General features: G+C 48.6%; 1 protein-coding gene across 7 annotated transcripts in view; it reads right to left on the bottom strand.

Moving 5' to 3' along the window:
* Positions 1-20,797, bottom strand: part of EFCAB6 (EF-hand calcium binding domain 6) — a 249,329-nt gene that overhangs the window by 84,675 nt on the left and 143,857 nt on the right. For all 7 annotated transcript variants that reach the window (XM_040490605.1, XM_040490608.1, XM_040490604.1 and 4 more), the window contains 2 exons: positions 5,960-6,074; positions 3,528-3,661 (listed from right to left, as the gene is read on the bottom strand). In XM_040490605.1, the coding sequence (XP_040346539.1) occupies positions 3,528-3,661; positions 5,960-6,074 (249 nt within the window). The remainder of the gene's footprint in view (positions 1-3,527; positions 3,662-5,959; positions 6,075-20,797) is intronic.

Below are 20,797 nucleotides of genomic sequence, written 5' to 3'. Positions count from 1 at the left end.
ATAATGCGCAGTCACTGGGCTGAACAGATGGGGACCCACTGAAAATGCTGCCCTGCCTCCCAGGTGCCTCCCAGGGCCACCGCCATCCAGCAGGCTCCTGTGCCACCGCCTGGTGGCCTCTTGTCCAGCAGCAGCACCGGTGGGGACTTGCTCGGGGCTGCGGGCCACCTCTCGGCCACCCCTCTGCCCCCTTGCTGTCCTGCGAGCACACGCCAAGCCTGCCTCGGGCGTCTCAGGGAATTCTCCACAGTACCTGCACCCTTCCGTGTGTCTGCTCCAATGTCACCTCTCCGGGAGCATTTCCTGACCCTCTCTGTACAACGGCATCTCCCTGGTCCCTGACACTCACCCGGCCTTAGTTTTCTTCACAGAACATGTCACCGGCTGACGAGCTGGTGATGTGTGTGTTCACTGCCTTCCCCTTTCTGGAAGGTGAACATGTGGCCTGGGCTCAGGTCTGTCCCTTGTTGTACCTCCAGCTCAGAGCAGTGCATAGTAAACACCTGCGGCACGGAGCCGGTGGGTATGCGGAGGGCAACAAGTGTTTCCTGAGCACCTACTGTGTGCCGAGCACTCTGCTCAGCACAGAGACACCAGCTAGCCTCAACGTGGTCCCCGACACCAAGGTTCCCACAGTCTAGTGGGGAAGAAAGCCCTGTCTGCTAATGTACCAGCAAATCAGTGTGGCAGGGACGGGAAGACGGGTGTGAAGGCCGTGCTCACTGCCAGCCTGGACTGGCCGGACGACAAGGACAGTCCAGATGCCGTGGAATGCATGTTTATAATCCGCACACATGTAAAAACCTTCGTCATTCCCCTCATCTCGGGCTTTGGCCTCCCAGAATGAAGACTCCTACTTTTATTGGAGTCAAGTAGATGTTGTTTCAATTCCTGGCTCCAACCTCTGCGAGACACGTGGCTTTGGGTAAGTTTCTCCCTGTCTCGGACCTTCAGTTTCTCCATCTGTGAAATGGGAACCCGAATGCCTACCTGAGCGGGTCCTGTGAGGGTTTAAACAAAGGAGGCCACGGATGTAATCCGTCCGGTTCACTGCCTACACGTAACGTGAAGTCTTTTGTTCACTTAGCAAATGCATATTGATCACCGATTACATGTCAAGCACTGTGGTGGCCGTTTGAGTTATTTGGATGATTTGGGGACAACGCAGCCCTAAGGTCTCCTAGGATCACAAGTCCACACACGCTTGTACCGGGAGGGGAACGGGCCGGCGGCAGATCTCCCCGCAGATCTGAAGGCGTGTGGAAGGCCCGAGTGCTTAAGAAAGACCAGAGCCTGGGTAGGAGTTAACTGGTCAAAGAGCCTGGACTGGCAGTCCGGGCAAAGGAACAGAATGTGCAAAGACATGAAGGCGAGGAAGAACACTGGCTGGAGTATGAAGGGAGGAGGTGAGGTGGGCACAGCCAGTGCGGAGCCGGGGCCCGCAGGCCGGGCGGGCAGGACGGGGGCTGGTCCTAAGAACGGAGAGGATGCTCTGATCAGGGTGCATGCTGACATCACCACGCAAGGTCAGACGTCGAGGACAGACAGTGAGGTGAAAAGTACAGTTGCAGAAATGTATGTAGAGAATGATCCCATTTCGGGGGGGGGGGGGGGTTGGTTCCAGATTCTGATTGCTTTGAAATAAATACCTGAACCCGGGGACACATGCCTGACCCTGCAGAGACGGTGTCTGGAGGGGGAGCCGTTGGCCGAAGGAGAACCCGTCCTCAGGTCATGCCCCGCATCACCCGGGGGTGTCTGTGCCTGCCTTCCTCACCACAGTCGGGGAGAAGAGATGTCTCTTATTGGGTCATGATGAATTATTTCCTCAGTTCTTCATGGTCTTGGACCTGAGCCGTGGGGGCACAACTAACTCACCTGGCTTTGTTGTTGTCTGTAAACCTGAGCTGAGTGCTGAGACGGCCTCGCGTGGCTACAAAATTGCCAGGCAAACAACAGCAGCGGCTGTAATAGTATTTTAGGCTAACCCAAGGTGGGTTTTCCATTATTGATGAGGAGAGATGCTCAGGAATTTCTCACGAATAGGAACTCAATAAAATAAGTAAGGTGACTGTCCCTTCCCGCTCAAAAATCAAGGCGCACACTCGGTCTCATTACTATACACCTGTGAGGACGACAAGCAAATCCCCAGTGATCCCAGAACTAACCTGCATCCTAGTACGGATCATGTAAACCCTGGCAATTAGAGATTCACTTCTTTGTCTCAACCCTAGATTACAAATTCTTGGCAGGATAGAGCGGGTGGCAGTGAATGTTCATTGACTCAGTTCATTATGTAATTATTTAAAATAAAGATCATTAGGAAATATGGCACGTGTGTGCACCGTAACCAAGCTGCACAGGCGAACAGGGGTGCCAGCACAGAGCCTGGCTCCCCCTACGCCCCCTCGCTGGGAAAGGTGAGCAGAGGGGTGGAGGCAGAGGCCAGAGAAAGGAGGCTGGCTTGCGACGGAATGGGTGAGTTGGCCCCCTGGGTGAAGATGGCAGAGGGGTGCTGGCCGTGAACCCCTCCGGGCCACCCTGGTGACAAGCAGGGAACGCTTGCTCCCAGTGACCCTCTGCTTCCCCTCCTGCCCTCTCACCCCCTCACCCTCTCGCCTACCTGTTCCTGCACACCCTGGGGCCTCCACCCTGCCTTGCAGCTACTACAGTCGGCTTAGTAAATTGACCTTCCCCCTTTAACTGCTCCTTTACTTCTCAACACAGAAACAGCTTAGGTCATTTTCTGCCTGCCTCTGTGTTTAAATGGCTGCTGTTTCCCCCGTCTTACCCATTACAGCTTCCACATGCAACCCACCCTAGCAATCTGTGAGCTTTTCCCTAAAGCCCATGACCATGACCTGTCCACCACCTGCCTGGGGCAAGCTCCCTCCCCTATTGTTTGCTCCTTCCTTTCTCTGGCCAGCACTTGCTGGGGGTTTAAGATTTGGTTCAGGGGCCACCTCCTCCAGGAAGTCCTCCTTAGTGGGGTCTTTTCCCTGTGCCCCCATGGCATGCTGTCGTTCCTTCTACAACAGGCAACCCCATGTGTCTGAACTATCTGTTTACCATCTGTGTCTTAGCCTGGACTGGGGCCCCCTCTTTCATCTCCAGCCTTTAGCAGAAATTCCAGCAGATCGTGAGTGCGTGCTACTTGTCCGCCGAGTGAATGGGTGGCGTGGGTAGGATGGACGAACGCGCACCCCGAATTCCTCGTTAACTCCCTGACCCGCCCCTCTCCTTCCCACATTTCTCCAAAGCCTTCGAGAGGCAGAAGGCAGACCCGGCAAAGCGGGGGCAGGGGAGGACCTCAGGGCTGGGAGGGGACTGCAGAGTTAAGCCCGAGCCCCCCTCCCCAGGAAGGGGAGAAGGGGTGAACCTGAGTCCACGGCGAGGGGCACTGGGTCCCGTGAAGCGCAGGGCATGCCGGGGCTCCGGGAGTCCCAGCCGGTGGGGCTGGATGGCTGGGAGCAAGGTGGGGTGGGGGGTGTCCAGATAAGCCAAGCAGTAGATAGGCCATAATTTACCCGGAAGACTTCCTTCAGTCTCTGGGGGAAGCGCTTCACGCAGTCTTCAGCAGTTACAAAGTAGCCGTCCAAGTTACTCTTCGAAAGACCCGGAGTCTGCGATGGAGCTCCTTTTGGCCCATTCCTCGGAGCGTCTGAAACAATGACAGACCGGAAGACTTCCGTCAATGGCGCGTCCACGTCTTTCGATCTGGGCACTGGATTTGTTTCTGTCCCAAACCCTGTCGGGATACTCGACAGCGGTAAGCCTTGCGATGCGAACGTAGCACTAACTTGGTGATGGGCTGGGTTCTTTTCCTTCAGTTTCCTAGAAATTCTACCCTTGCAGAAAGAAGGTGCTGTCTAGACTGCGGGCCGGGCTCTTGTCCAGCACATGGCGACCGCCTCGCCTCGCACACTCCCTGTCTCCCCGCCCCGCCCTTCCTACAGGACCAGGCTGTATCTCACTGATCTCTCCATTCTTGGGGGCAGAGGAGAATCCCCTGCCTGGCTTCGGTTCCTAGAACCGTGTCCTAAACAGAGCAATGCGGAAGTCAGTCGATGTTTGTTAATTCACAGGCCACATGTCTGCTGGACACTGTAGGAGGAGCCTTCAGGTATGTGTTGGTCCTCCCAACAAACAACCTTAAGAGGTAGATTCTCTTCTTGTGCCTCGTTTATACACAAGGAAATCCGTTATTACGTCCATCTTACATACGAGGAGACGGGGGCTCGGGGGCTCCCCGGCTTCCCCAAGGTCACAGAGCTCACGGAGCCCGTCAGGCTCCAGAGCCCAGCAGCCTAACTACTGCGTTATGGCCTCTCTCCCCTAAAACTGAGGAAGACACTGTAATCTCTGCTTTAAAACCAACCCAGGGGCGCCTGGGTGGCCCTGTCGGTGCGCAAGTTGCACCCATGAGTCTGCGGGATGGATGGTGGGCGGGGCACCTGCAGCTCGTGGGCACCCTATGGCCCAGTCTTGAACCTGGCTTCTGCCTCGCCTCCACCTGGGCCTGGAGCGGCCTCCCTCAGGCTCCCTACAAGCGCAGGAAACACTTCTCCTGCTGCTTACCTCCCCCTCCGCCACCCCGGGTCCCTGGCCTGGGGCCGGCCCAGAGCCGAGGTCTCTACCCCCACCCCTGCCAGCATCTGGCCACGTGGGGAGACAGGCAGCGGTGCGGGACAGATGCAGGGAAGAGGAGGAGGGGGACATGGGGGGAAAGGAGCGGGGCAGGGAGGAAGCCAAGAGCATTCAGTGACCTACTGAGTCAAGTTCCCACTCAGCCACCGACTCACTGCTCTGGGACCGCGGGCAAGTGACTGACTCACCCTGCGCCCCAGTTTCCTCACCTGAAAGACAAGTTCAGCTGGCACACTGGGAGCGCTAAGATAAATGTGAAAACCTTTTCCTTCTTTTTATCTTCCTTCAAAAATGTCAAAACGTATACCCAAGGGGTCAAAACGGTAAATTCTATGGCTTCTCAAATTGCCTGTTTCTCATGTGGGCACGCCCCCTCTCCCCTAGGACAGGCCTGTCAACTGATACTCTGGTGTGGCCAGATAGATGGTTGACCTTCTCATTTTCCTGGCGAGGAGTCCCGGCTGCCAGTTTCTCTCGGGGAGGCCCGCTGCACAGCCCTGTCTTCTCCCAGACCGAACGCGGGGGAGATGGCAAAATGCAAACGGGGCTTCTGGGTTCTGCCCTGTCCAGCCTGCGCTGCATTTGCAACAAAAAAGGAAGCGTATTCTGTCAACGTATTTGTGGGATTACTGTGGCCTTTCTAGAGGGCTTCTCTGTCCATCCAAACTCTAGCAAGAGTGGATGCGAGGGGGAGGATGACCCAGCTGCTTGTCCTCTCCCTGCCAGGTGTGTAGACCGGAGAGCAGAATCCGAGCAGGTGGCAAACAGGAGGACCCAGCCTCCAGGCTTGACTGCACCGTGTACGACAGACTTCCTGGCAACCGCTGGGGGCAGGGCGAGGGGAGGGACCGCGGCTCAGCGATCCTGGGCATGTCCCCGAATCTCTTAGGGTCTCTGTGTCCTTATCTACCAAAAAGGAGAAGGAACGCCCGCCTTGCTGATGCCTGGGTGTCACTAATCACAGAGAGGCAGCATCTGTTTTTAGGAGGAAAATCTTAAAGGACATGAAGCGTGACTGAAGGAGCATAGACTCTGGAGCAAATTTTAGAAGCCGTTTGTGCTCTGAGTTTGTAGAAGGCTCCGTCAGGCAAAATTCTGCACTCACAGTTTGGATTAGTGCAAAGAAAAAGGCCGAAACACAGTCAGATGAAGCTAAACAAGAATGTCTGTTTCCAGTCTCAGAACACACGCTGTCTCGGCACCTCAGCTCACACTACCTCACCCCGGTGGCCTCGCGGCCGCGCTCGCAAAGACTGGTGTCGCCACCGGTGGGAAACGTGTCCCGGCAGGGCCTGCGCCGGCGATTAGCTACCTCCAAGGCCTGCCGCCAAGTCCAGGTAGCTCGTCCCTCCTTTCTCATGTCCTACGTCTGCAGTGAGCGGAGCATACTGGTCATCATCCACGGGCATTCCGCGATTTCCCGGTACCTGGCGAGGAAGGAAGCGAGGAAAAAGGCAGTCGAGCGGTCCCGGGGTCCCGGCTGACCGAGGCCCTCCAGACCCATGGTGGGCTTGGCCCCATGGCCCCTGCGCTCTGGCCTGTGATTGTCACTCGTGTGTCTCCACCCACAGGCTCCCTACAGGCGGGGCCCAGGTGTCCTGACTCCCTGGGCGAGATGTGTTTGTTGAGTGAGCGAGCGAACAAAGGGGTAAGTGGGCTCGCACGCGGCCTTGGGCTCAGTGGGCATGGCCCCGGAGGCTGCAGTCAGCACTGCAAACCTTTCCAAAGGCCATGCCATCCAAGGTATCCAAACTCGCATCTGCTGTGACTGCAGTGGTTTCGGCTCTCATTAGTTAGATTTCTATTCACACACATCCTAGGAAACACAAACCAAATAAAGCAGGGTGGCTGCACTCTGTGGAGAAAGCCGAGGGGGGAAAGGGATAGGGGATGGGATGAGATAGTACTCATCATCACCACCATCATCATCACCACCGTCATCAATATCACCACCATCATCGCATCAATATCACCACCATCACCACCACCATCATCAATATCACCACCATCATCGCCATCACCGTCACCACCATCATCAATATCACCACCATCATCAATATCACCACCATCACCACCATCATCCTCAATATCACCACCATCATCGCCGTCACCATCACCACCACCATCGTCATGCTTATTGCCTGCTACGTGCCAGGACTGTGCTGAGGTCTTTACAGATGCAGAGCCTTCTGCCCCGGCCTCTGCACACTAGAGCTGCAGAATGCAAACCCACTTAGCTGCAGCAGGGTGCCTACAACTTGTGTGCGGTGCCTGGCTCCTTCTGTCTGGGTGCCGTCCTTCTTGGTGTGTGGGACTAGGACCCAGGGAGCTGGCACCATTGCCTCGCTCTTATTCTCACTATCAGCGCCAGTAATGAACTGAATGGGACCGTGGCTCGCTGTATCTGCACCAGCCCAGTTGGTCAGGCCCTGGCCGTGGCTTGGCTCGTGCGTGTGGGTTAAAGTAAACAAGCCGCGGGATGTCTTTGGTGCAGCATTGGAAGCAGAGTGGAAAGGGAAGGCAACGCAGGTGCTGTGGTGTTGTCTGCAGGGGCTCGGTGGAGAGCAGCGCCGGATGCCAAGACTGTCCCCAAAGGCCTGCCTGGGGACCTGGGCAGGCAGCGCTGGCTGGCAATTCTGACAGCTCCGCGCCATCTGCACAGGCACCCCGTCCCAGCTCTGCGGAGGAGACTGGCCCAGCACAGGACGACACGAGGGTTTCGATGGAAAAGCTGCAGCCCACGCAGAAGCACCGAAGCGGCAGGGGGACTCTGAAACGGATAGATTGGTTGCTTTCTTTGAAAAATAACTTTATATTTTGAAAACAATTACACATGAATTATTCATTGCAAATTCCTCCTGCTCAGTCCTTTCATAAAAACATATGTAGCGGATAGTAAGGAAATGTCTGTGGGCAAATGTTTCGCAGCCTGGAGGCTTGTGAGGCACCAGGGAGGCTGGGCATGCCTTCAGCAGCCTGTCCTGGGGTTGTAGGCGTGCCCTCCCCTGCGGGCACAGAGCATCACAGAGGACGGGAAACCCGGAGGGTGTGATCACTAGAAGAGGCACTAAGCACTTTCCAAACATGCGTGTCTCTAGAGCCTCCCCTTTGCACACTCTCTTTTCTGGGAGGAACACAGCAGCAAATCAGCTAGATTTATCATGACGCTCGGAGGCAATTTACCAAACAGCGTAAGCCCAAACTGCAGCATTTACAAGGCAGGTTTCAAAACGTTCAACCATTCAAGCCAAGTCCTTTGGTCTTGTCTAGGAGGCATCTCATGAAGTGAGTTCCTCAAAGAGTGACAAGCCATGGCCTGGCACATTCTGATTCACAGAATTGTCACTTCTGCTGTCCCTGGGATGTCCCTTAGATCGCAGACTGGTTCTTCCACAGGAGGCCATGTCGTTCCACGGGACCCCTGCTGGCTCTCTCGGTGAAGACAGGTGCTCCCCAAGGGGTGCCCACAACAAGAAGCTGGGTGAGGGACTTGGTCTTTCCAAGCCCGGCCACTGCAGAGCATCCGGGGATAGAAACATCACCAGTCTCTCCATGTGAGTCACGCTGGTCTGCTATGGCTCTCTGCACCCTCTTCTTGGTGGTTGCTCCGGGGAGAATATATACCGCTAACTTCTCACAGTCTATTTGGAGCTCATAGCGAACCACCTCACATAAAATGAAGAACCCTAGCAACCACACAGGCCCTACCCTGCCCCCTGTCCTCTAAGCTACAGGTCTACATATGTTATTAACCCAAGACAATGTTATAATGTTTGCGTGAAGCACTCAGGTGCATTTTTTTTTAACGATGAAAAACCAGGCTTCTATATTTCATCAGCTAAGTACCATTTCCAACGTTCCTTATTCCTTCTTGGTCATCTGAGCTCCACCTAGCATCAGACTCCTTCAGCATTTCTTACAGCCAGGATCTGCCTGCAGTGAATCACCGCAGTCCGGAGCGGCTCAGATAAAAGCCCCCGGCATGAGAACACTGCTGGCGGGAGGTGTTCCGGAGACGGTGGCTCAGGTGCGAGAGTTCAGGCTGGCGAGCGTCTGGAACAGAGACTCAGCACTGACGGTCTGACGACAAGGGCAAGGGCTGGCCTCACCGCCCTACACACGCCTTCCTGACTCCAGGTAGTAAGGGAAGCTTCCCAGGCTTCCGTCGAGAAAGAGAAGCCGGGCTTTCTCTTTCGTTGAGAAGGAGAATTTGACTGACGAGCTACCGGGCGTCGGCCACCGTGCCAAGCGACTTTTGCGCGTTATTTCATTTAAACTTCACAATGCTCCATCTCACAAATGAGGAGGTCAAAGTTCAGGGGGAAGGCTAAATAAGCCATCTGTTTCCTGAAAAGACACAGCTACAGCTGCTAGAGCCAAGGTGTCGCACGGGAGAGCCCGGACAGCATCAGCTTCAGCCTCGCCTTTTACAGACGAGGAGCCCGGAGCCCGGGGACACCTGGGAATAGTGTGCAGACACTCCAATAACTGCACTGGGGGTGACTGCCCAGGGACGCTTGGTGGCCAGTGGCCACAGCCCAGCACTGGCGACTGAGTCTGGACTCACGGTTGAGGCTTCCGGCTCTGTCAATAACGAGCAGTGGTGGTTTCTGCCGCACAGCCACACGCTGGCCAGTGGGTCACTCCCCATTCAAATGACACAGCCTGGGCAGTCTACAGAGGATGCCACTGTGGCTGGGTTTGAGAGTCCCCCAGCCTAGACGTACTACATGTTTGGAACAGGGTTGCAACGGGAACAGGGACTCTATGAGCCAGCTTCTGCATGACCAACCGTCCAAAGCCCGGCGGCTGACAAGGAAACAAGCATTTATTCTCACGCTCACGGCTCTGCGGGTCAAGTGCAGTCTGGCGGATGTAAGACGGATTTGGCTAGGTGTTTCTGATTCAGACTGCGGGTCGACTGGCTTGGCAACGGGCCGCAGGTTGAATTCCGGCCTGTTCCGCGTGCATTCATTCTGGGGATCAAACTGAAGGGACACAGCTGCCCCGGGCAGGCCCTTCCACTGGCAGATCGCTGGAGCACCAGGCCAAGCAAAAGCACGCAGCAGATCTGAGGCTGCTGCTCAGGTCACGTCTGCCGCACGCCAGGTCAAGGAAAGCCACACGACCAAGCCCGACAGCCCTGGGTAAGGGAAGCATCCGCTGAGATGGTGAACAATGGAGGAGCCAGGGTGAAGAGAGGGTAACAATAGGTATGCCAGCTCTGAGGGCCTTTCCAGCTCTTTGCATCTATGAAATTCTATCAATTTGGTGGCAGCGCTGTGACCACTGGAAACACGCCATGATCACAGTCCGACCACATCCCTGATCTAGAAATTTCTAGTCCATAAGGCTAGCTCTGTCTGGTCCACCTGATGTAACCCTACCCGTTCCCCCAGCGATGGGACTGCGCTGCTTTTTCACCAACAATCCTTCCTCCGACCTAGGGCCCGACCGCGGACCTTCAGGACAGAGCAATGGCTTGTCAACAGCGACCCCAAGTTGTGAAACCATAGTTTTTCTTTTCTCTTTTGCTGCAGGCATGATGATGACAATGATGATTTCGTTTAGATTTTTTAAAATATGTTATTCCTGTAGAATCCGACAAGACTAGAATTGTGTTCCAATGGCTCAGAAGGACAAGATGCTGAACCAACACTAACCTTCAAAAACCGTGAAATGAGACAGCCTCCGTCTGAGAATAAAAGAAAAGGTGCTCTGATAGGTTTTCAACGTCAAGAGGAATGCCAGGCGTAATGAGTAAATCAACCAGACACGTACTTGTAGTGGCAAATACCCAGAACCCGGCTCATTTTTGCACACGTGTGTAAAATCTTAGAGAGTTCTGTGGGCGGACGAGTAACAAATTGTGAAGACTGAAGACATGAGCAGACAAGCCACTCCTCCCTTAGAGGAGGCTGTTCTCAAGTCCCAGGGCCTGATCTGTTGTCCAAGGGGCAAGTGGACACAAGCTGTGAAACCCAGAGCTGAGGGTCGAGTGCAGTGGGCAGAGCCGACTCTGAATGACTGCACTCCCTTAGGCAACAAAAGGCTCTCCGTTCTCCCCTTCTGCACATCCTGGTATGCTCTTTCTCCATGATTCCAAAGCAGATACATTTCTAATACGTAAATTTAATGTAAGTCCAATTGTGATTGTAATAATGCATTTGGGGGACAAATGGGTAAAATTTATATGGAAAAATACAAACATAGCCTCAGAATAGCCTAAAAAACATAAAAAGGAAGAAAAGGGAGGAAAAATCAGTTTCACTAAGTTAAAAAAAAAAAAAAACATATTGCATTGATACAGAAAAGATGTAAGACCAGTGTAACAGAATGGAAATTTCCAGACTTAGACTCTGGTATAATGAGAATTTCACAAGTGACAATCCAGTGGGAAAATACAGAAGAGCCCCATCTTATACCAAAAACAAACATTAATTCCATATAGACTAAGCATTTCATTAAAAAATAAAATGTAGGGGCGCCTGGGTGGCGCAGTCGGTTAAGCGTCCGACTTCAGCCAGGTCACGATCTCACGGTCCGGGAGTTCGAGCCCTGCGTCAGGCTCTGGGCTGATGGCTCAGAGCCTGGAGCCTGTTTCCGATTCTGTGTCTCCCTCTCTCTCTGCCCCTCCCCCGTTCATGCTCTGTCTCTCCCTGTCCCAAAAATAAAATTAAAACGTTGAAAAAAAAATTAAAAAATAAAATAAAATAAAATGTAAAAATTCTTGTAAGAAAGTCTAGGAGATTATCTATAAAATATGGGAGGGAAACCTGGGGGCTAGAGGCATGAGAACTTATTAACCAAGACTACAAACCCAGCATTTATTTTTAAAAAAAGAAAAAAAGGAAGCCAGGAAGGAAGACAAATATATTTGGTTGTACAAAACTTAAAACATTTTAATGGCAAAAGATATAATAAAACAAAAAGACAAATGATAGGTTTTGAAAATATATTTGTAGGCCAGAGGACAAAGCATTGGTCCATTAATTAATTCACCAGATTATTTTGGACACCTGAAGGCCAGGAATTATCGAAGGCACTAAGGATACAAGAATGAACCCAAGGGCCAAGCCCTACTGAAAGGGTTTACATATGGTACGGAGTTCAATTATGTCCCCCCAAAAGATGTGCTAAAGTCTTTATAAAAAAATTGTTTTTAATGTTTATTTTTGAGAGAGAGACAGAGACAGAGACAGAGACAGAGTGTGAGTAGGGGAAGGGAAGAGAGAGAGGGAGACACAGAATCCGAAACAGGCTCCAGGCTCTGAGCTGTCAGCGCAGAACCAAACATGGGGCTCGAACTCACGAACTGCAAGATCATGACATGAGCCAAAGTCGGACACCCGACCAACTGAGCCATGCAGGCGCCCCAAGATACGTTCAAGTCTTAACCCAGGTTCTCGTGAATGGACCTTGAATGGAAATAGGGTCTTTGCAGAGGTAATCAAGCTATGATGAGGTCATACTGGACTAGGGTGGGCCCCCAAACCCTAGTAAGTGAATGGAATCCTTACTAGAGGGAACTCTGGACACAGACACACAGAGAGGACACAGCATGTAAAGACACAGAGACACAAAAGGAAGCAGTCAGATAATGGAGTAATGGCAGCTTCAAAACCAAGGAATGCTAAGGAATGCCAAGGAATGCCAAGGAATGCCAGCAACCATCAGAGGCTGGAACAGTCAAGGAAGGGAAGGATCCTCTTCTACAACCATCAGAGGGAGCCTGACTCTGTGGACACCTTGATTTCGGACATCTTGCTTCCAGGAGTATTCTCTGCGAGAGAATAAATTTCTGTTGTACTGAGCCATCTAGTTTGTGGTAATTTGTTACAAATCCCTAGGAAACGAATACACATATATGTGCTCATTTATTCTAATAACAATCCTATGGTGTAGCTACTCCTATGATTTCCATCTTAGGGATGAGGAAACTGAGGCATAAAGAGGTTTGCCCAAGGTCCCACAGGGATTTTTTAAAAGAATTTTCCATTTTAAATGGAAAATAAATAAATAAATATTTATGGGGGGGGGGAGGGGCAGTGAAAGGGAGAGAGAGAATACCAAGCAGGCTCTGCACTGTCAGCAGAGAGCCCAACTTAGGTCTTGATCTCATGAAGCGGGAGATCATGACCTGAGCTGAAATCAAGAGTCAGATGCTTAACTGACGGAGCCACCCGGGCACCTGGGTCACACAAGTATTAAATAACAGAGCTGTGATTCCAGCTCCAGCAGTCTGGATCCAGAGTCTACATTTTAAACCATGATACTTGAATGCTTTCCAAAATTGACTGGGTTCATTTAAAAAATATCTATTGAGCACTTTTTTTTTTAATGTTTATTTATTTTTGACCGAGAGAGAGAGCAAGCGCACGAGTGGGGGAGGGGCAGAGAGAGAGGGAGACACAGATTCTGAAACAGGCTCCAGGCTCTCAGCTGTCAGCACAGAGCCCGATGCAGGGCTCGAACTCAGAATGGTGAGATTATGACCTGAGCCAAAGCCAGACACTTAACCGACTGAGCCACCCAGGCGCCCCAATCTATTGAGCATTTTTATGCTGGCCCCTGTTTTAGATGTTGGGGATAAGGCAGAGAATGAAAAAGACACAGATAACTGCCCTTGTTGAGCCCATAGTTGAGTGAGGGAGATGGGGCTACCAGTAAGCAGTGCCCTAGGAGAGAACCGGGCTGGAACTGGCCAAATGGGAAAGTGTCAGAGAAGAGTGGTAGAAGCTGGGAGGGCAGAGGCTGGGTTCTAATTAAGAGACATACAGGGGTACCTCAGTGGCTCAGTCAATTAAGCATCTGACTCTGATCTTGGCTCAGGTCATGATCTCACAGTTTGTGAGTTCAAGCCCCACATGGGGCTTGCGCTGACAGTGTGGAGCCATCTTGGGATTCATCTCTCCCTCTCTCTGCCCCTTCCCCACTTGTACTCTCTCTCTCTCGAAATAAATAAATAAACTTTAAAAAGAGAGAGAGAGAGAGAGAGAGAGAGAGAGAGAGAGAGAGAGAGAGACTCGCAGGGAAGAGAGTCGCAAGGGTGAGAATCCAGAGAATAGGGGTAAACTGGAAATTCAAAGCATCTTATGAACACAGGATAAATAATGATATCTATAATAAACATCTCTTAAACATTAATAAGAGGGCAAAGGATGTAAATAGGCAACTCACAGGAGAAGAAATCCTAATATCAAGAAAATCATACATTTACTAGTAGTCAGGGAAATAAATACAAATTAAAGTTAAACTGAACTATTACTTTAAAACTATCAGACCAGCAAAAATTTAAAAGAGCTATAATGACTATTGTTAACAGAGGCTGGAGAAAAATACACTCTCATACATAGCTATTAGAAATAGGAAATGCTGGGGCGCCTGGGTGGCGCAGTCGGTTAAGCGTCCGACTTCAGCTCAGGTCACGATCTCATGGTCCGTGAGTTCGAGCCCCGCATTGGGCTCTGGGCTGATGGCTCAGAGCCTGGAGCCTGTTTCCGATTCTGTGTCTCCCTCTCTCTCTGCCCCTCCCCCGTTCGTGCTCTGTCTCTTTCTGTCCCAAAAATAAATTAAAAAACGTTGAAAAACAATTAAAAAAAAAAAAAAAAGAAATAGGAAATGCTATAGTGTGGCTTTAGAAAGCAGACAAGGCGCGCGCGCGTGTGTGTGTGTAATGTTAGACCAAGCAGTCCTACTCCTGGGAATCTGCTCCACAGAAATAAAAACATCAGTATTAGAGACACGTAAAGAAAGATAGTTTAAAGGGATTTTAGAAAGGAAAAGAGAAGTGAATGCCCATCAGAAAGGGAATGGTTGATGTTCAGTGTGTTGGAGCACCTTGTAGAAGGTCTATACTTCCATTGAGAACAAATAGAAAAGCCAGATAAAATACAGAAAGGCATCTGTTTGAAGTACAGAGAGCTGCTGAGGCAACCAGGACTCCAAGGGACAACAGTCTGAGAGGAGGGGGCCCTCACTCAAGCATTCTGGGAGCAGGACAAGAGACTCAGGGCTGGATGTGGCTGGTGACCCAGGCAGACAGTCACTACCAGCAGGTGGAGAAGCCAACAGAACTTGTGATGAGCCCATGGGACCCCTGATACCAAAACCAGAGACTTGAATAGATTCCTCGTGAGAAGGGGTAGCAGAGAACTGAGCCCAACACTACTGGTTTCCCCCTCAAGATGTTTGCTGAGTTCAGAAGTTATGTGGAATAGAAAGCTAAGTATCAAGGTAGAAAGCTTCTAAAAAGCAGATGTGATTTTTTTTTTTTTTTGGTCACTTTGTGGTCCTGACAAACAAAAGTTTAAAGTTCAGGATTTCTCAGAAGCAAAGGCTCAGAGAATAACCCAGATTCTGGGTTGCAAACTTTGGAGGCTATACTCTAGGAATAGGAATTTAAAAATAAAATCAAGTGGAGCCTTTAATCCAGCCTCAAATCGACTCAGTCCCTAACTAGATTAAGGTCATCAGTTTCCACTCTATCTGCCTAGCAAAGGAAATGGTACCACTATCCAGAGCCTCTCAATTTTCTTAACACAATATCTGGCGTTTAATAAAAATCTGTCTGGCACTCCCAGAGACAGAGCCATCTGACTCAAAATCAAGGGATAAAAAAGACAATAGAAGAAGATCCATAGGTGACACAGATACTGAATTAGCAGGAAAAAAGTTCTTAAATAGCTATAATATGTTCAAGAAAATACAGGTATACGTTGAGACAACAGAAGAAAAGACACAAATATGGAGTATATTAAAAACAACCAAATGGAAACCCCACAACTGAAAAAATACTAAAATTAAGAACTTATATGAATAAAATTAACCACAGATTAGAAAAAGCTGAACACAAGATTAATGAACTAGAAGACAGTGGAAAATTCTGGGGCTGACACCCTGAAAGAAAAATAGTGGAAAATGCATAAAAGAGTGAGATAGAAGTGAGATATCGTCAAAGGGTCTAACATCCATAATTGGAATCTAAGAAAGACAGAGAAAACTGGCATAAGTAGAAGGAAAAGAAATAATGGGTGGGCATTTTCCACAATTTATTTATTAAACACATCCACCTACAGATTCAAGAAGACTTGCAAACTCCAGCAGAATGCATTCAAAGAAAGTAATACCTTGACACATCTAGAAAACTGCTAAAACCCAAAGACCAAAAGAAAAATCCTAAAAACGTCTAGAGAAATAAAAAGACACATTGCATTCAAATGTACAGCAGTAAGACTGATGGTTTATTTATCAACACAACTGATAGAAGGCAGAAGACAGTGGAATGATATCTTAAACATGCCAGGAGAGAGCAATTGCCAACCTAAAATGCTATTATCCCCAGCTAAAATATCTTTAAAATGTAAGTGTGAACTTCTGCTTCCAGGTTTAACATGTGAAGAGTTTAGAAGTCATCACTTCCATTGTTACAACAAGAAAAAGGATGAACATACTGAAAATCAGTAACTTTCTTAGAGCCATCAGAGAAATCTGACATCTGGGGAGACAGGTGAACACACACAATCACAGCCAAGATCAGCTAACCTGGAGCAGAAGCCACTATAGCCACAAACTGGTAAAAACATTTACGTGGTAATTTTGACAATCTGCTGCAGGCTAAGTGAGCATTAGTTTGAGACTGAGAAACTCCGGGGTGGGGAGGTGGGGGAGGGTCCAGTCTTTGTGCGGGGGGGCAGGGGGGGCACACTTTCATGGATTTTACCACCAGGAATTCTACCAGGTTCTCAAGGTGAACCTTCCAAGGAAAAATCCCCTTCTGTGTCAGGTAAATTAAATCCAAAAGAAGTAAAAAGAAGTAAGTAAAGTAAGTATAAAAAAAAGAAATGAGACATAAGAATAGAAATGAATGAAATAGAATATAGACAAATAGAGAAAATCAGTGAAAACACAGCTTGTTTTATAAAAACAATCAATCAGGGTGCCTAGGTGGCTCAGTCGGTTAAGTGTCCGACTTCAGCTCAGGTCATGAGTTCATGAGTTCAGCTCGGTTCATGAGTTCGAGCCCCACGTCAGGCTCTGTGCTGACAGCTCGGAGCCTGGAGCCTGCTTTGGATTCTGGATCTCTCTCTCTCTCTCTTTGCCCCTCCCTGCTTGTGCTCTGTCTCTCTCTTGCAAAAATAAATAAACATTACAAAATTTTAAAAATAAATAAATAAATAAAAATAAAAACGATCAATCAAATAAACAATAAACCTCCAGCTAAACTATTTGAGAAACAAAGAAAAGATTAAAGAATTATCAATACCAGGAGTAGAAAAGGAAGCCCTAGAAGGATCATACAGACATTTAAAGGATAATGAAGCATGAATCCATACTGATATAAATAAATGAGTAAGTTAATACATAGGACAGAAGATACAACTCTCCCACACAGAAGCATTCCAAATAGTTTCTGTAGATATTCTGCCCTTAAAGATATGGAGCATAATAATTCCCCACTCCTTCACTGTGGGCTGTGCATAGTGACTTTTTCCCAAAGAGTGCAGTATGGAAAGAGAAGGAAACAAGAGTACATTTACAGTGGAGAAGCCTGACAGACACCTCAGCGAGGTGATCAAGGTCAACATCGACAGTGATCGGTCATGTTGATGGCATATCCTCTAATCAGATGCGATCAGAGGGTACTTGACCTCTATGGTCTTCCTTCCAAAAACATTACCCTGCTCTAATCATGAGGAAAATATCAGACAAATCCCAACAGAGTGACATTCTCAAAATATCTGGCCAGTAATCTCAAAACCGTCAAGGTCATCAAAAACGAGTTAAGTCTGAGAGAGAAACTCTCACAGCCAAGAGGAGCTAAGGAGATGTGACAATTAACTGTGTGTGGGATCCTGGGTGGGGTCCTGGGCCAGAAAACGGACCTGAGGTACCAACTAAGGAAAACGGAGTAAACCATGGAAACAGAGTTAGTTTCCAGCACACCCATGTTAGCAGAAGGACAAAAAGGAGGTCTTTACGCAGAATAAAAAGAAGCCCAGGTGCAAGCACAAAAACGTACGATGGAAGAACAAGAGAAGACTAGACCTGTAGATACATGTGACAGCTTATTAGCAATAATAATAATAATAATAATAACAACAACAACGTCTTGTGGGATTTAACTTACATATAAATTTAAATGTGTGACAACAATAACTCACAAAAGACAGGGATACCTGAAGTTGAAGCACTTTTTAAGTTTATTTATTTATTTTGAGACAGACAGAGACATCATGAGTAGGGGAGGGGCTGAGAGAGAGGGAGAGGGAGAGAATCCCAAGCAGGCTCTGCACTGCAGGGCTTGAACCCACGAAGCCATGAGATTATGACCTGAGGCAAAACCAAGAGCTGGATGCTTAACTGACTGAGCCACCCAGACACCCTGAAATTAAAGCATTTTGAAATCCAGCATTGTTAGGGAAGTGGTAAACATAATAACCTATAGTTAACTACAAACTTTAAGATAAGGATGCATGTTGAAATTACTAGTGTAGCCTGTGTCTGAAGGAAAGAAGAATGTTCTCACCAATAAGCTAACAGAGGGGGAAATGGACTAAAAGAAATAGCTGAATACTCTTTTTTTTTAATTTTTTTTAACGTTTATTTATTTTTGAGACAGAGAGAGACAGAGCATGAATGGGGGAGGGTCACAGAGAGAGGGAGACACAGAATCCGAAACAGGCTCCAGGCTCCGAGCGGTCAGCACAGAGCCCGACGCGGGGCTCGAACTCACGGACTGTGAGATCATGACCTGAGCTGAAGCCGGTGCTCAACCGACTGAGCCACCCAGATGCCCCTAGCTGAATACTCTTAAAAAAAGGTAAGAAGCTCCATGAGACAGCTGGTCAAATAGAAAAAAAAAAAAAAAAACTCAGATGATAGATATAAAACCAACAATATTAGTAATTAAATATAAAACAGGCAGGATACTTGAAATAGAAGACTGACTGTCACACCACATCTTCTAAAATATCAACTATATGCTGCCTATAAGAGACTTACTTTTATTTCTTTTTTTAAAAAGATTTTATTTTTAAGTAATCTCTATACCCAACATAGGGCTCAAACTTACAACCCTGAGATTAAGAGTCACACATTGCACCGACTGAGGCAGCCAGGTACCCCAAGAGACTTACTTTAAATTAGGCACCCAGAGGGGCGCCTGGGTGGCTCAGTCAGTTAAGCGTCCGACTTCAGCTCAGGTCACGATCTCGCAGTCCGTGAGTTCGAGCCCCACATCAGGCTCTGGGCTGATGGCTCAGAGCCTGGAATCTGCTTCCGATTCTGTGTCTCCCTCTCTCTATGCCCCTCCCCCGTTCATGCTCTGTCTCTGTCTCAAAAATAAATAAACGTTAAAAAAATTTTTTTTAAATTAAAAAAAAATAATAAATTAGGCACCCAGAACGTTTGAATTGAAAGGGCAGAGAAGCTTACATTATGCAAACATGAATCAAAAGAAAGTCAAAGTAACTATATCATTATCAGACAAAAATAGGCTTGAAGGCAAGTAGCATTGCTCAGTATCAAGAGTCATGTCATAATGATAAAGGAGGTGCAGCAATTCTAAATCTATGTGTACCCAGTAATTTAGTGTCAACTGAATAAAGTAAAAATCAATAGAATAAAGAAGGATCTCACTAGACAAATCCAAAATGAGATGAGTGACTTTAACATACTTCTCACAATAGCTGATGGAATGAGCAGGCAACAATTTGATAAGGATACAGAAGTTCTGAAACACAATTAATGAAATCAACCTAATTGACATACTTAGAAAACTGAAGGACCACGATGGAGTACACATTCTTTTCATGGACGTATAGGACATTTACCAAAGTTGTCTATGTGTTGCGTCCTAATACAAGCCTCAATATAACTCAAAGGATTGGTTGAAGTCATTTAGGCTTTAGAATTTATTCTCTGATCACAATGGAATTGACTTTAGAATCAGTAATAGGGGCACCTGGGTAGCTCAGTCAGTTGAGCCTCCGACTTTGGCTCAGGTCATGATCTCATGGTCTGTGAGTTTGAACCCCACGTTGGGCACTGTGCTGACAGCTGACAGCCTGGAGCCTGCTTGGAATTCTGTGTCTCCCTCTCTCTCTGATCCTTGCTGTTCATGCTCTGTTTCTCTCTGTCTCAAAAATAAATAAGCGTTAAACAAATTTTTTTAATAAATAAATAATAAAATAAAATCAGTAATAAAAGGTAAATTAGAAAATCCCAACTGTGTGGAAATTAAACAATACACTTTTTTAATGCTCATTTTTGAGAGAGAGAGAGAGAGAGAGAGTGCACAGGGAAGGGGCAGAGAGAGAGGGAGAGTGAGAATCCTAACCAGGTTCCGTACTGTCGGTGCAAAGCCTGACTCAGGGCTCAAACCCATAACTGTGAGATCATGACCTCAGCTGAAGTTGGACACTCAACTGACAGAGCCACTCAGGCGTCCCTAAACAACACACTCCTTAAATAAACCGTTGGAAGAAGAAGAAATCACAAGGGAAGCTATAACATATTTTAAACCGAATGACAATGAATGGTATACCCAAACTTGTGGATGTAGCTAAGCCTGTACCTAGAGGGCAATGTGTAGCCAACAATTCATACACGAGAGAAATGAAGGCTAAAAAGCAATGATTTCACATTCTATCTCAAGAAACGAGAAAAAGAAAAGCAAATTAAATCCCAATCAAGGAGCAGGAAAAAAAAGATCATTGACCTCACAGCAGAAATAAACAAATATAGAACAAACACATGAGAAAAGAATAACAATACGAGGTTGTTACTTTGGGAAGACTAATAAAACGGACAGACTCCAACCGCTTCAGGGTGGGATGGAGTAATTCCTAGTGCCCTAGCAGACACCCTGACTGGGTGCCCTTTCCAGACGAGCGCCCAGCTCCGGACCTGCATGCAAGTCCCCACACTGCGGTATTTAGGAGACCAAGGCCCTCCAGGGGGCCAGGCCCTGAGAACACGTGGCAAAACGGAAGCCCGGGAGGCGTGGTCCGTTGAACACCGGGCGTCTGCAACGAACGAACGGCTCCTGCCCTGGAGGATCCGGCCAACTTGGGCGCAGCCAGATGCTGAAAGAATCCAGCTGTGGCCTCTGGCAGGGCAGCTGCTGCCAGAAGGCGGAGAAATACAG

Source organism: Herpailurus yagouaroundi, unplaced genomic scaffold (assembly GCF_014898765.1).
Source record: "Herpailurus yagouaroundi ecotype Mexico unplaced genomic scaffold, PumYag 182, whole genome shotgun sequence".
Classification (NCBI taxonomy): Eukaryota; Metazoa; Chordata; class Mammalia; order Carnivora; family Felidae; genus Herpailurus; species Herpailurus yagouaroundi.
The sequence above is the reverse complement of the archived record's forward strand: the minus strand, read 5'-3'. Positions and strand labels throughout refer to the sequence as shown.